The sequence below is a fragment of the Rhinolophus sinicus genome, chromosome 10 (genome assembly GCF_057876585.1).
Source record: "Rhinolophus sinicus isolate RSI-liver-muscle chromosome 10, RSI-T2T, whole genome shotgun sequence".
Classification (NCBI taxonomy): domain Eukaryota; kingdom Metazoa; phylum Chordata; class Mammalia; order Chiroptera; family Rhinolophidae; genus Rhinolophus; species Rhinolophus sinicus.
The window spans coordinates 2,560,856-2,576,182 of record NC_142510.1 but is presented as its reverse complement, the minus strand read 5'-3'; the positions used below and the strand labels follow the sequence as shown (position 1 = coordinate 2,576,182).

Sequence of the window (15,327 nt, the reverse complement as noted above, 5' to 3'; positions counted from 1 at the left end):
CATTCTGTAGCCGCCTACGTTCATGTCGATTTACTTATGAAATTTTCACTTTGATGATGTGCTGTACTCATTTCCAGGTACTGACACAGACTGAATAATTGTAACTGTGTGGTGTTCTGTTGGGCTGATGAACAGGTTTTAATATCGCTATGGTGATTTAAAACGTACTACACAAACCAGCATTAAAAAGTCTCCAATGTGGAGCTCTGCTTTTACCAACAATAAAGCAGATTAAACCCTGAGGAAATTATTCAACAAGAGAAACAAGCTGTAATCACGTAGAGTAATTCTTAAACATTTGAAATAACCTGTGTCTTAAAGATGGTAAATGAATGATAAAAGTATAAAGTATAATTTGACAGAAAATTATGCAGTCTCTAAAAATAGAAGTGCGTTTTGAGATACGAACTGCATATTCACCAGCACAAAACTAAGACAGACATCCAAATAGGAAAATATTTGCTGTGCTACGGTGGTAGGATTGTGGTGCATACGATTGTTTTTTTCTCCAAAAAACATCAGGGATTATTGTTTCAGTCTTAAAATTTAAAAGGCCAGCTCACATTCATTACTGCATTATGAACTTAGCCTGGGGCATTACTTTCTAAGGGTGAGACTGGTAAAAAACTTAGAAAGCTGGATAATGGTAAGAGTTGCCAGGGATGTGAGTTTATAGAAACCCAAATGCACTGTGGGAGGGAGGGTGCAGCCATTCTGGGGAGCAGTCTGGCAATGGTGGTTGTCTTAGTCTGTTTGGGCTGCAATGACAAAATACCACAGACTGGGTCGTTTGTAAATAACCAGTTGATTTCTCATAGTTCTGGAGACTAAGAAGTCCAAAGTCAGGGGGCTGGCTTGCACAGTCGTGTTGTGGTGATGGCCCCGTCCCTGGTCCATGGTCTGTGCCTTTTTGCTGTGCCTTTGCATGGTGGAAGAGGCTAGGGGGTCTCCCTGCAACCTCCATGCTAAGGCACTAATCCCATATATGAGGGTTCCACTCCATGACTTAAGCACCTCCCAGAGGCCCCACCTGTTAACACCGTCACCTTTGGGGACTAGGATTTCAATATATGAATTTTGGGGGGACGCAAACATTCAGACCCCAGCAATAGGCCCCAACATGAAGAATATATTCCTCACACAATGCAATCTGTAGATGATGTGTTATAGAAACGTACCCTTGCAACCTAAATAATTTTACTAGCCAATGTCACCCCCAAAAATTTAATGAAAAGATCTCATTACAGATCAATAGCTGAACAGATACAATTAATTTTGATGATGGAGAACATTAACTGTGAATCCCAATAAAGCAAAATGTTATTCTTCCAAAAGATAAAAAAAAGAGACTCTGCTCCTGAGTATAAACCCTAAAAAAATCAGTCACAGGTTCATAAGAATGCTTCTGACGTTGTTGTCTGTGGTGAGAAGGAGTAGGAGGCAACTGATTAGAAAGACTGGACTAGATGTACGCATAGCAGCGTCTTAACCTCGTGGAAGTGAGTGAATAAAGTTTATAACTCAATTTCATTTACGTAAAATATATGCAAGCAAAATGCTAGTATAGATTTTAGAAGAACGCATGCAAACATAAGGTGACATAGGAGACAATCATAGGGAGACTCTGAAAGGTGGAGGCAAGAAGCCAGACCAGCTAGGACCTCCGGATCCAAGGGACATTATGGTGGTTTCCTTCGTGCTTCGTTATCTCCCAGACTTGAAGCTGAAGAAGCCAGCTACCCAGAAATGTCAACAGGTTCACAGTGGAAACTCCAACAAAAGTCTACATAGGACCAGGAAAGGAACAGCCAGCAAGACACACAACTTTTAGACAAAACCACTCTACACCAGCCAGTGTGACAGGACAGCTGTGAACCCATCCCCACCCATGGCAGCAAAAGGCAAGCGTGGAGTTTAGACTCTTACGTTCGTGAAGCTATAACGAAGTGCCTTGACATAGCCAGCTGTCAAGAAGACTAATTAGGGAGCTGGGACATTCGTTCCTACTGACTTCTAATAAGACCCCCAGTATCAAGTGTCAGTAGAGACCACGAGGGGAGTCAGGCAGTAAAATAAATTACTGCTGCCTGGCAGCAAAATCAATCTCAGTGATTCCATATTGATATAAAGAAATGACAAATAAATAAATGAATGGGAACGGACAAATAAGATACAGAAGAATTCCAAATAATATGTAGCTACGGCCCCATGATAACTGAGTTCAATATAGTATCCTGGATGGCATCCTGGAAGAGAAAAAAAAATCACATTGGGGAAAAACTGGTGAAACCCAAATAAGTTTGTATAAATTAGTAATTGTGTTATGCCAATGTTAATTCGTTAGTTTTGACAAATGTACCCTGGAAATGTGAGAGGTCATATTAGGGAAGCTGGCCGCAGGGTGTACAGCAATATTTCTCAATCTTTTTTTTCATCGTTGCCCTTCTAAGGAAACTTTGTAGACATTTTTTTCTCCTCAGTGCTCGCTCCCCGAATGAAATTTTAGTTCGGCTGATATGCTACAGATCTGCTCTATGCCCTGCGGCCCGTTCAAGCTGCAATACAGCCCCCTGTTGGCAATGCATGGTATATACAACTCTATTAAAATTAAAATACTTCTGTTGCTATGAATGACATTATTTAAAAAATTGAAAGGAAAAAAGAAATTTAAAAGGCAAAATTCAGAGGGGAGAAAATACGACACGTGATTCACATTCAAAATGTATAACGGACTTGTAGAGATTAATAGAAAAATCAGTTTTTAGATGTCATGGCAGTGCCGAATTTGTACAAAAATTTGTAAGTGCTTGCTCTTTATTTCTCTGGTAAACTCATCTACCAGTAAGAAAGTATTTGCATCCTGTCACAGGTCCTAGGGTCACACTTAGTGGCACTGCCTTAGCAGACGTCAGTTTGTAGAGCCCACTCAGTATGAGCCTCATTTAATTTTTCAAATGGCAGGGGTACAGAATCGAAGTCTGCACCGATCCAATCATCATTGCAGTTCTCGTGCAATGGATTGAAATTGCAGAAAGCAGCTCTATACTTATAGTCAATATTTTACTTCTGGGACTTAAGGTGCTTTTACTAAGTATTTATTATGCACGTGTGTGGGGGAAAAGCTGCGTTGTTTCTCTTTGACACACATTCATTTCCTTTTGGTTTGTTCAGCTCAGCTAGTCCTGGTTCCGTCACACTCAGCAATCCTTGTGCTCTTATTTAGGGTACATCAAGGAAGGGTTCCTGTTTATACAGCACGCCCTGGACAAAGCCATCATGAAGTACCACAGTCACAGGGCCGCAGAGCAGCTGTTCGAAGACGTCAGCGTTTTTGTTCAGAGATTCCCACACCCGATATATCACCATGATAACTTCTTTCGGTTTTTTGGTATTTTCGTCCCCTTAGTCATCTTAATGATCTTCTCCATGAATCATTTCACCCTCATTCAGTCTATTGTGTGGGAAAAGGAAAACCGACTGAAGGTACGTCCGCTTTCCCTGTGGTAGGTGGTGCTCTGCAGAAAAGGTTGGGTCCTTAGGGCAGATGTGGGGGGGAGGGTTGGGTGATTTCTACCCACTCAGCACTGGTGGACGGCTGTGTTTCCGTAGCAGCCAAAAAGTGAGCACTTACCTGGCTTGGCAGTTTTTAACAGTTTTGTTGTTATTTGAATTCTTGGTTTCTTTTTTAGTTTTATTTCTAGAAGACAACTTCACAAGAATATCACAGATAGAATTTAAATGTCAAGTGCCCTAAGACCCCTAAACTACAAAGAAATAATCAGTTGGGCTTGTGGAACTGTGTCTCAATTAATTTAGATAAAATTCAGTTTCAAGATTCTGTGACTATTTCACCAATTTCTGATCTCCGAATTTTTTTTTTCCTAAATGACCTTTTATACCCCTTCCAAAACGGTGTCTTGGTGAAGAGCAAGAAAACCTAAATACCTTTCCTTCCAGCCAAAACGAATGGCTTATTTTGAAATTTCCTTTATGATCATGTTTCCTCTGACTGTAGTGCCTCTCTCTCTTTTCTTACTGATGAACACGGGAAACTTACCTCCCTCCACTTTTATAGCTGCTGTCCATCTCCTGTCTCCAGCTCTATTTAGTTCTCAATTATAAATGAACACTTTTTCTTAAGGTCCGCAGAATGTGATACGCCAAGATTCACCGTGTAGCTTAAAATAGTCTTTAGTTTTCATGTAAAATTGTTTCAGTGATGTGTGACATGCGTACACGCAGAAAAGGGCTCACATCACAAGTGTATGTGTCTTCATTCAGGCTGCTGTAATAACAATTCCACAAACTGGGTAGCTTTTCAACATACGAATTTTGAGGGGACACAAATAATTCAAACTATAGTAGTATAGTTGAGTGGATTTTTCATGAAGAAAGTAGGCCCCTTTTGTATGACCCTGTTAAGAAATAAAATTGCCAATACGAGAAGGCTGCCTAATTTCCAATATTGTGAGTTAATCGTATCTATTCTTGAACTTGATAGAGGGGAATTTTGCGTGGCATTATGTTATGTCTGTGCGATTCATTCTGCCAAGTGTGTAGCTGTAGTTCATTGATAGTCATTGAGTTCCATGCGTTTTTAAGATGCCGTAGTAGGACTCTCAGTATCCATACATGTTATCACTGTTTCACCTTCGTGGTAAATTGACCCTCTTTTCAACACACAAGGTCTTTCTTTGCCTCCTGTTAACAGTTTTGACTGAAGTCTATTTTTGTCTGCTATTAGTACAGCTACCCTAGCCCCCTTTTGGTTACCACTTGCATGGAATACCTTTTTCCATATTTTCACTTCAACTTATTTGTGTCCTTGGATCTAAAGTGGGTGTCAGCAACACTCTCAGACACCTTAGCCTAAGTGATGTTTGTAAAACACTGTACTTGAGAATTGCAGAATACACATATTTTCACGTTATACCGGCTACACCAGATACTTGAAGTAATAGAGAGTATGTTCTCTTATCAAAATGGAATTAAATTACAGATTTAACAAATTTAATACATCTAGGGAAATGCAAATCTTTGGAAGTAGACCGACCATATGTTGTCATAAAACAAGTCTCAATAAACTTAAAAACACTGACATAAAGTACATTTTTTTGGTTCTAGTGGATAGAAAATTAAGACGCAATTGCAGTATGATATCTAGGAAAACTCCAGTATTTGGGTAACTAAACAACAAACTTTAAACAAGCAATGGATTCGAGAATAAATTACAAAGGGATTAGAAAGTATTTCAACCTGGATAACAGTGAAAATACAGCGCCTCAAAAATGCTGATGTACGACAAGCTTTGAGGGAAATTTATTGCTTTTCGATGGCTCGTCCTAAAAATGAAGATAGGTAATCGGTGAGCTTAGTGTCTTGCTTAAGAAGGTGTAAAAAGAGCAATTTAAAAGAAGGAAAGAAGAAGGGAGGGGGGAGAGAAGGAAAGAGAGAAAAAAAGAGAAAGTATTTTTTATTGAGGTATGATTCACATATAACATAATATTAGTTTCTGGTGGAGAAAGAAATGATTCAATAGTCGTGTACGTTAGGAATGATCACCAATAGTCTGAATAGCATCCATCACCGTATGTAGTTACAGCAATTTTTGTTTCTTGTGATGGGGACTTTTAAGAAATCTCCAGCAACGTTCAAATATACAATATAGTATTGTTAACTACAGTCACCCTGCTGTACGTTACATTCCCATGACTTACTTATTTTATAACTGGAAGTTTGTACCTTTTTGACCCCTTCACTCATTTTGCCCACCCCCTCCCCCCACCCTTCTCCTGCCTCTGGCAACCACCAGTCTGTTCTCTCCCTATGAGCTTGTTTCTGTTGTTTGTTTCTTTTTTGAGATTCCACACACAATCATCTGGCATTTCTCTTTTTGTGTCACTTACCTCACTTAGCATAATGCTCTCAAGGTCCATCAAATTGAGAGGAAGTCTCAGAGGTTCCCCCCACACCCCCCACAAAGGCGCAGACTCCCCGGTAATCTGCATCCTCCTCCAAAGTGGGACAGTGGTTCCAAGTGGCGAACTTACGTCGACACAGCACAATCATTCATAGTCCGTAGTTCAAATTAGGGTTCACTGTGGGTGTTGTGCATTGCTTCAGTACCTCCTGGAAGAGGCCATCATAAACAGAAAGGGGATATTAATCTAAGTGGTTTGTAGTTTTATATAAGTGTTTTCATTTGTTTGTTTTTGTGTCTGAACAATATCTGATTCTGGGGACATCTTCACTGAGCTTATAAGCCTCACAGCACTGCCACTCACTAGCTGAAGAATTTTCATCAAGTCCCTCGGCATTCTAAGCCTTCATTTCCTCCTCTGTGAAGTGGGCATGACGGTGTGATGGGATCCATTTGGGTTGTAGTGCACATTAACCGAGGTAATGCTTGTGAGTGCCTGTCGTATCATTGCACAGCTCTGCATATGTGGTTTGTGTTGCCGTCCCCACAGGAGTACCAGCTCATGATAGGACTCCGTAATTGGATGCTCTGGGCTGCCTACTTCTTCACGTTCCTCACGTTTTATTCCGTCGTCATCTTTCTGTTGTGCCTCGTTTGCTTTGTCAAGGCAAGTGTCTGAGTGCAGCTAGACTGGAAGAGGGAGAGCAGAGACGTGGGGGGTGGGGGCGGGTGGCCTTGTAGAGGGGACGCATGCCTACTCTAGTATCTCCGCCAGCTATGTTAACCCTCGATGTGGGGCCTTCCGGAGTCAGCGACTTGTTTACTCTCCGTCTCCCTGAGAGTGTCGTCAGTTTCCCTTGGCCTGTTAAGATATTGGCACCTGTTTTCATTTCTCCTCTTTTGTTTTTGCGGTGACATCGCTTGGAGCGTGATGACTCAACCCGCTTCCGGATTGTTTTGCCAGATGAAACCTGTGCCTGTCATCCAGTACAGTGACCCATCTCTGGTCTTTGTGTTTCTGCTGTGTTTCGCCATCGCCACCATCTTCTTCAGCTTCATGGTCAGCACGTTTTTCAATAAAGGTAAGTCTGAAACGCCTCCGGGGAAAGATTCCAGCGACTAAACGAGGATGCTTTTCGAAAGCTCCCTCTGAACGCTCCTTACCACCTCCTCTGTAGCCTGTTTACTGAAAAGACAAGTATCGTATGCACGAGAAAGGATTTGAAAGGGAACGAAGAGAGCCTTAGAACGAATAGGGCATAGTAAACGTGAAGAAAGGGTAAAAACCGAAGTTAGATCCTATTTGTGTGTTCTTTCTAACCTTGCGCTGCTATGGTGTCTGTTTAACCATTTACCAGGAAGGGGTGAGCTTGAGACGACCTCTCTGTATTCTGTCAGACAGACTGAAGTGCTGGTGTCTGACGATGGTGCTGTAGTACGTGAAGAGGAAGAAAACAGCAAACTCGCTTGCCTGAAAGAAAGCGTCCTTGCACTTAGTGTGTGTCTGCTGTGTGTTTGAAATATACTGCCTCCCCCCCCCCCCATAGATCTCACATTGACCTTGGGGACATGAATATCATATGCACAGAAAAAGATCTGACAGGATATGCAGAGAGCAATGAAAATTAATGGAGCACAGTGTACGCCTGAAAAAAAAGGATGAAAATACTCCAACTTCAGATTGAAGTTGAGATCAACCTAAGAACGCTTGCTGTAGAGGTTAGTTTCTAAACATTATTGAAGGATTGGAAGATTGCAACAGGAAGGCAAATGCAAGCATTCGTTCGTTCGTTCGTTCATTCATTCATTCATTCATTCATTCAGATCTTTGTGCCGGCACAGTATCTAATATACAAAGACACATAAAAATTGTTCCCTTGCCATTTGCGGGCCAACAGCAGCCATGCCAACAGCAGGCATGACCAAATAGCTCTATTTCATTTTCATTTTATTTGCTCAGTACATTTTCATGGGTGCTATTAGTTGATCGGTCCCCCCAAGGCACAGGATCATACACACAACCTACAAACAGCCAAAAAAAAAAAAAAAAACTGGGAAAGGTGAGCTGTGTGTCAGTATGAGGCAGAATGTGATACGCCAAAGAGGAAAATAAGCAGACAACAACACCAGTGTTTTCTATTTTTGGCCTTATGGGAGAGTAGCCATTCTGAATATTTTCTGTGTGTCTTCCGGTACATAGTAGGTGTAAGACTGTCACTATGGTACATACTGAAAATGGAATGGCCTGGTCCTCGGGTTTGTGAGTGTCCTACCTGACCGTGTCCAGCCACTGTGGAAGTGGTTGTACGGAGTCACAGGCCCATTGGAAGAGGGTAAACATGCCTATTCATTTATATCCTCACCAAACTTGAGTGTTGTCACACTTTCGTTTGTGACTCACTGCAGACATGAAATGTTATCTAATGGCAATTCATATCTGCATTTTCCCAATTACGAACAAAGCTGAGTACGTGTTACTAGTGTGAATCATATGTGTTTCCTTTTCTATAAAATCTGTTAACTGCATTCTTTTATAATTATTGATTTACAGTTCTTTATATGCAGAGGGTGCCAAAAAAAAATGTATCCACATTTTAAGAAAGGGAAAAACTATTAAAATGATAATACTCAACATATACTGATAACCAAAGATGACTACAAGTCACGTGTGACTTCTGCAATTGCAAGAGGTGCTCAAAGTGGTTCCCATCAGCGTCCAGACACTTCTGATGACGGCGAACTACTGCTGGAGCAACGTTGACCAAAGTGTCCACTTGTACATATCTTTTTGGCACCCCCGGTATTCCTGCTACCTAACTTTTGGTAGTTGTAAATATATTGCATAACTTTTCCCCGTCTGGAGCTTTTAGCTCTTCTTACGGTGTCTTTTAATAGTGACTAATTTTAGTGTTATAAAAATTTACCACTCTTTCTCTTTATAGTTTGTGATATTAAATATTTCAATAAAACATCAGTTTCTACTCCAAGGTCATAAGGTTGTATTCCTATGTTCTGTATGGGGATTGATTTTTTTCACGTGTGGTATGATGTGGCAAAATAATGTTTTTCCTAAATACATAGGCAGTTGTCCCAACAACATAAACAGATAAACAGTTCTCTTTTTCCTCACAACTCTGCAGTGCCTACTCTAAGTGAAAATCCCATTCATGTGTGACTTTCTTTGGGGGCTGTCCCTTCACTGATCTATTTCCTTATGTTTGAAGCATATTTACAGAGTTTTAGTTATTACAGCTTCATAATAAGTCTTCTCACTTGGTAGAGCAAGACACCCAGTTTATTCTTTTTCTTCAAGTATGTCTTTGGCAATATCTGGCCCTTTGCTTCTCAGGATACTTTTTTAAAAAAATTTATTTATTAAATAATTTTTCAATTACAGTGGACCTCGTACATTACATTAGTTTCAGATGCACAACATAATTTTTAGAGTTTTATATAACTCACAAAATAATCCCCCTGTTAAGTCTAGTACCCACCTGGCACTATACATAGTTGTTGCAATATTATTGACTCTATTCCCTACGCTGTACTTTACATCCCTATGACTATTTTGTAACTACCAATTTTTACTTCTTAATCCCTTCACCTTTTCTACCCAGCCCCTCAACCCCCCTCACCTGGCAACCATCAAAATGTTCTCTGTATCTATGAGTTTGTATCTGTTTTGTTTGTTTGTTAATTTTATTCTTTAGATCCCACATGTATGTGAGATCATATGGCATTTGTCTTTGTCTGTCTGACTTATTTCACTGAGTATATACCTTCTAGATCCATTCATGTTAGTGCAGGTGGCAAGATTTCATTCTTTTTTGTAGCTGAGTAATATTTCACTATATACGTGTATATGTACCACTTCATTATCCATTCACCTATCTGTAGACACTTAGGTTGCTTCCATATCTTGGCTATTATGAATAATGCTACAATGAACATATGGATGCATATGTCTTTTTGAATTAGTATTTCGGGTTTCTTCAGATAAATACCTAGAAGTGAAATTGCTGGGTGTTTTTTTGTCTCTTGTTACAGCCTTTGTTTTAAAGTCTGTTTTGTCTGGTATAAGTATTGCTACGCCAGCTTTTTTGTTTGTTTTCAATTTCATGAATTATCTTTTTCTATCCCTTTACTTTCAGTTTGTGTGTGTCTTTCGATCTGAAGTGAGTCCCTGGTAGGCAGCATATGTAAGGATCTTGTTTTCTTATCCATTCAGCCACCATATGTCTTGTCTGGAAAGCTCTTTATCTGTCCTTTGATTCTAAATGACACCTTTTCTGGGTAGAGTAGTCTTGGTTGTAGGTCCTTGCCTTTCATTACTTTGAATATTTTGTGCCAATCCCTTCAGGTCTGCAAAGTTTCTGTTGAGAAATCAGCTGACAGTCTTATGGGAGCTCCCTTATAGGTAACTAACTGCTTTTCTCTTGCTGCTTTTAAGATTCTCTCTTTGTCTTTAACCTTTGGCATTTTAACTATGATATGTCTTGGTGTGGGCCTCTGGGTTCATCTTGTTTGGGATTCTGTGCTTCCTGGGCTTGTACGTTTATTTCCTTTGCCAAGTTAGGGAAATTTTCCATCATTATTTCTCCAAATAGGATTTCAATTCCTTGTTCTCTCTCTTCTTCTGGTACCCCTATGATGCCAATGTTGTTACACTTGCTATTATCCCAGAGGCCCCTTAAACTATCCTCATATTTTTGGATTGTTTTTTCCTTTTGCTCTTCTGATTGGGTGTTTTCTGCTACCTTATCTTCTAAGTCACTGATTTGAACCTCTGCTTCATCTAACCTTACTGTTGATTCCCTCTAACATAGTCTTTATTTCAGTTATTGTATTCTTCATTTCTGACTAGTTCATTTTTATGCTTTCTGTCTTCATTTTTATGTTTCATGTTTCTTCATGGAGCATCCTTGTAACCAGTGTTTGGAACTCTGTATCTGGTAGATTGCTTGTCTCCATTTTGTTTAGTTTTTTTTTGTAGAGCTTTGTTCTGTTCTTTTATTTGGGACATTTCCCTGTCTCCCCATTTTGGCTGCCTCCCTGTGTTTGCTTCTATGAATTAGGTAGGGTTGCTATGCTTCCCAGCCTTGCCAGGTAGCTTTATGTAGCAGGTGTTCTGTGGGGCCTAGTGGTGCAGTCTCCTTGGTCACCTGAACTGCTCCAGGTGTGTCCCTTGTGTGGGTTGTGTGTGTCCTCCTGTTGTAGTTGAGCCTTGGTTGCTGTTTGCACGTCAGTGGGAGGGATTGACCCACAGACTAATTGGTTGTGAGGACTGGCCATGACTACAGTGGAGGAGTTGTGGTGCAGGGGTGACCCTACAGAGCAGGATTCACTTTAGCAGGGCTCTGGTACCTATCCCTTTGTGTGTGTCATCTATGGAGGTGGCCGGGTAGTGCTCCAGTGTGGTCTGAAATGAGCCACCAAGTGTGCCAGCTGTGGGGCCTCCTGAAAGGGGCGCCACCACAGGCCAAGTTCAGCTGCCACTTGTGCCCTGCCTGAGGCTGCCTGACATGAGCCATGAAGCCATCTGCAGATGTCTTCCACCCGCACTGGGATTGAACGTGCCAGAAGTTGTGGGGATAGTAGATTTCTATATGTATTCTAGAAATCCTGCTATTTTTTGCCTTCTGCATTTTGATGTTATGTTATCAGGTATATCTGATATATTGCCTTTGTTGTCTCTAATTTGTCTCCTCTCATTCTCTTTAAAGTTTTAATTGTAAAAAAATAACACACATTGATGAGTATAAGAACATAAATGTTCTGCTTGGTGAATGAGGTATGTGGAGGGTGGTGTGAGGTAAGAGGGGAAGCAAGAATCACTCCTGATAGTGGGATAATGTTTTGCTACATAATATCCAATATTTATTTGGATGCTGTCCTTTAACTCTAGATGAGGTTAATTGGTCTCTTAACAAGAATTTTCTTCTCAATGTTTTATCAGAATCATATTTTTGGAATACTTCATACTCTAAACCATATTTGGCTCTTTGACACCAGCTTTGTATCTCTCTGTTTATATAGGCATCCTTCTTTTCCCCCATTATCATTCCATAGACTGAATATCAGTGTCTGCAAACACAGTCTAGATATTTTCTGATTATCCCAGTAGTAGCATTTACAATATTTTATGTTGAGTGATAAATATGTAAATTTCCATTAAAATCTCTACTAGTCAAAGTTACTGCATATAGAATAAATGCAAAAATATAGTTCCTGAAATGTTTAGTTTTCACCTGTTATTCATTCAAAAAATACTTTCTAATGTACAGAGGAAGCAATGGTGAGCAAAACAAACAAATGTTTTCTCAATGTGCTTGGTTTCATACACTCTTATGATAAAACGAAAGATATTTGTAGTTCACGTTTTTGCAGATCGTTTAAATTGACCTTGTAATTTCCTTCTTATTTGCAGTAAATTTTGCTGTATCTATTGGAGGTTTCATTTATTTTGCCACCTACTTCCCAGCTCCCAGCATCTCCTCAAATTTTGCACACATGACACTCATCCAGAAGGTGGCTACCTGTCTCAGCTCAAATATCATCATGGCGCTGGGAACGAAATTCCTAGTCAGGGCGGAAATGGACAGTGAGTATTTACTTTGTAAATGTTGCCATGTTCTTATGGGCTATTCACCACTTTGATATTATTGATATTGCTAAACTGTTCTTCAGAGAAAAGCCCAGTACATTAAACCGCTGCCTGTAGTACATGAGTGCGTTCACATTCTCTCCATAAATTTACTCACATCTGTCAGGGTCTCTCGCAGAGCCTTTTGGAGTTGTCACCTGCTGTTCAGTGGTAGGGGAGGAAGTGACAAGGTCTGCTTTTAGTAACTCCCTTCTTCCTTTTCCATCAGGGTAAGATTTATGCAAAAATCCCTCTAGTCTTCTGTTCCGTAGTTAATATCCACCTCAACTTTTCAATGATTACATTTTTCTAGAATTACATATTCCAGTGAACACTTAGCATTGAGGAGGGGGCCAGAGAGGAACCACTGTCTTATTTTTCTCAAAGCTTATTTTCCAGGCTTTTTAGTATTATTTTATTTTTGTTTCACTCAATAGTCCTCATCTGTTCATCTGTGGCATTGTAGGAGGCATATTACGAGATACTTGCTCAGATGTCCTACACTCTAACAGTATAAGAAAGTAGCTGAATGTAATAGGAATCTCTAGAGAACATTAACACGGTTTTTCTTCACTCTTGACTTATGATGCAGATGAATAACTGTTTCAGTTGGTACCTAAATTAAACATTTCCTGTTCTGTCTTAGGAATAGGAATTAAATGGAGTAACATTTTCTCGCCCATCACAATGGAGAATTTTGTCTTTGCCTATATACTGGGAATGTTTTTCTTTCTTGCTGTCCTATATGGCCTTGTGGCCTGGTATATTGAAGCAGTCTTTCCAGGAGAGTATGGCGTGGCCAAACCGTGGTACTTTTTCTTGCTGGTGAGTTGTGATGCTTCTGTCATTGAGAGAAACACTAGTCCTTATGGACCTGTTTTATACACTATGTAAAAGCCATCGTTAGTTAATTCAGTACTTTCTGTAACTGAATCAGTAGGTCAGGGGAAAGAAGCACTCTGATGACCCTAGACATACGAATTCACCAGCCCTTTCCTAACATAAGATAAAGCCTCCGCTGTATGTAAATACAAATAATCTGTAGATCACATCCTGCAGCCCTCAACTTTGCAACTTCTGAGTAATCCGTCACTTTTGCAGGCAATTGTTTCATAAGGGAGTGAACTCCAGCATAAAGAACTTAACATAAGATGGGTCTTTGGATGCTAACAAGAAGAGGTTTCATTATATTCCATACTAGGCGCTTACCACCTGGTGTATTCCTTTTGTTAGTCCAGATTTCTTAGAGTCAGAACCACAGCAAAGTGGGCAGCTGTACATCTTGCCCTCCCTTCTAATCTTTCTCCTTATTATCATTGGCTTATGTATTGCTAAGGGAAGAAGATACGACAGAAAGTGATATGATACATTCTGCTGCGACCTCACTTGGAGCGATAGTCTCTAGAACAGTTGTGATTTAAATAGACTGGTCTGCTTTCTTGCCTTGGGGACTCAAATTATAGCCCATTAGCTCTAAAATTTAATCCCAAGAAATTTTCTGCTCACCTCAATACAAAATATAACAGGCTAACGTATTTTCTAATGCTTCGTTTTTCAGTGTTTTTGCAGTGATTACATTTCTGTTCTCTTCCTAGCGCTCGTACTGGTGTGGGGAAAAACCTAAGGGAAAAAAGGAAACAAAGCAATTCTATGAGACAGTGGACAGCAAGTATTTTGAAACTGAACCTACTGATCTGGTGGCAGGTATCCAGCTCCAACATTTGTACAAGGTATTGTTTTACAGGTCTCTTTTTCTTGACGGGACTGATACTTACTTGATAGTTCATCGTAAATGTTTGTTTCTGCAAATACCAAGGAAAAGATCACATGATAACAAAAGGTTATGGTCCATCCCGTTTCCTTCCTTTGGGAAAGATATACATGAAACTTACACAGTGTAGAATAAATCTTTCTTTCCTCCAGAATAAAATTAGGTTTTCTATAAACTGTGATGGTGGCCTTCTGCGAATACTCTCATTTTAAAAAGGAGAGTCTAGCGTGGAGCTCCAATATTTGAATACGTGAACGTTAATTTCTGCTCACAAATGTTTTACCCTTGTCTGTAATCTCCTCTGTCAAGGTATTCATCAAGGGGAACTCTTAGATCTCTCCGTTTGTCTGAGCAATTGCAGGCATATAGTGTTCAGGTATCCTGTACATCCGCTGACATTCCATTGGCTCTCAAAGATCGACGTAACCTTGATTTGAGCTCCTGACCCCACTGCTTCAGGAATCCCAAACCCCTCCATGCAAATTCAGCTGATTTTGGAGGTGTTTACACTTTTGTGGACCTCTCTGCCTTCAGTGTGCTACATGCTCTCTCTATTTTGGTTGTATCAACCCAAATGCAAAACTGTCTTTTCCCTGGTGTCCTCAGGGCACGTGGGCTCCCCGTCACCATGGTAAATCTTGCCATGGGAGGCCATTGCCAAATGTCTAGCATGTCAGCAGCAAAGCCCACTCCTAAGTGCCATTCCTCAAGGAGACCAGCCAGCTATGTGGTGACGAGGTGAGTACTTGGGACCGCTTTCCCACCGAATGGGCCTTCATTTCATCTTCATAGGAATGAACACTGCTCCCAGCATGTTTCTGCCTTTCCCTCCTGTGAAGCCTCAGCCAACACCACATCCCAGAGCTCACTGAGTGTTGGGCCCACCAGCATGGGATCCCACATAGTGTCACGTCAGACAAGGGGACCCACTTTCCAGCCAAGGCAGCACAGCAGGGTGCTCACAACTCGGGGACAGTCTCGTCTGTCACATAT

The 15,327-nt window shown here is 40.5% G+C and overlaps 1 protein-coding gene across 8 annotated transcripts in view; it reads left to right on the top strand.

Annotated features, from left to right (window-relative positions):
- LOC109458208 (phospholipid-transporting ATPase ABCA3-like) overlaps positions 1 to 15,327 on the top strand; it is a 62,988-nt gene that overhangs the window by 11,687 nt on the left and 35,974 nt on the right. For 6 of the 8 annotated variants that reach the window (XR_016022504.1, XM_088801189.1, XM_088801187.1 and 3 more), the window contains exons 6-11: positions 3,224 to 3,483; positions 6,471 to 6,587; positions 6,885 to 7,002; positions 12,348 to 12,521; positions 13,210 to 13,388; positions 14,159 to 14,293. Coding sequence is in view for 7 of the 8 variants with exons in the window: in XM_088801189.1 (XP_088657315.1) it covers positions 3,224 to 3,483; positions 6,471 to 6,587; positions 6,885 to 7,002; positions 12,348 to 12,521; positions 13,210 to 13,388; positions 14,159 to 14,293 (983 nt within the window). In the remaining variant the exon portion in view is untranslated. Of the gene's footprint in view, positions 1 to 3,223; positions 3,484 to 3,586; positions 6,400 to 6,470; positions 6,588 to 6,884; positions 7,003 to 12,347; positions 12,522 to 13,209; positions 13,389 to 14,158; positions 14,294 to 15,327 lie in introns of those variants that run through there. The other 2 variants (XM_088801190.1, XM_088801191.1) reach the window with 2 other exon arrangements.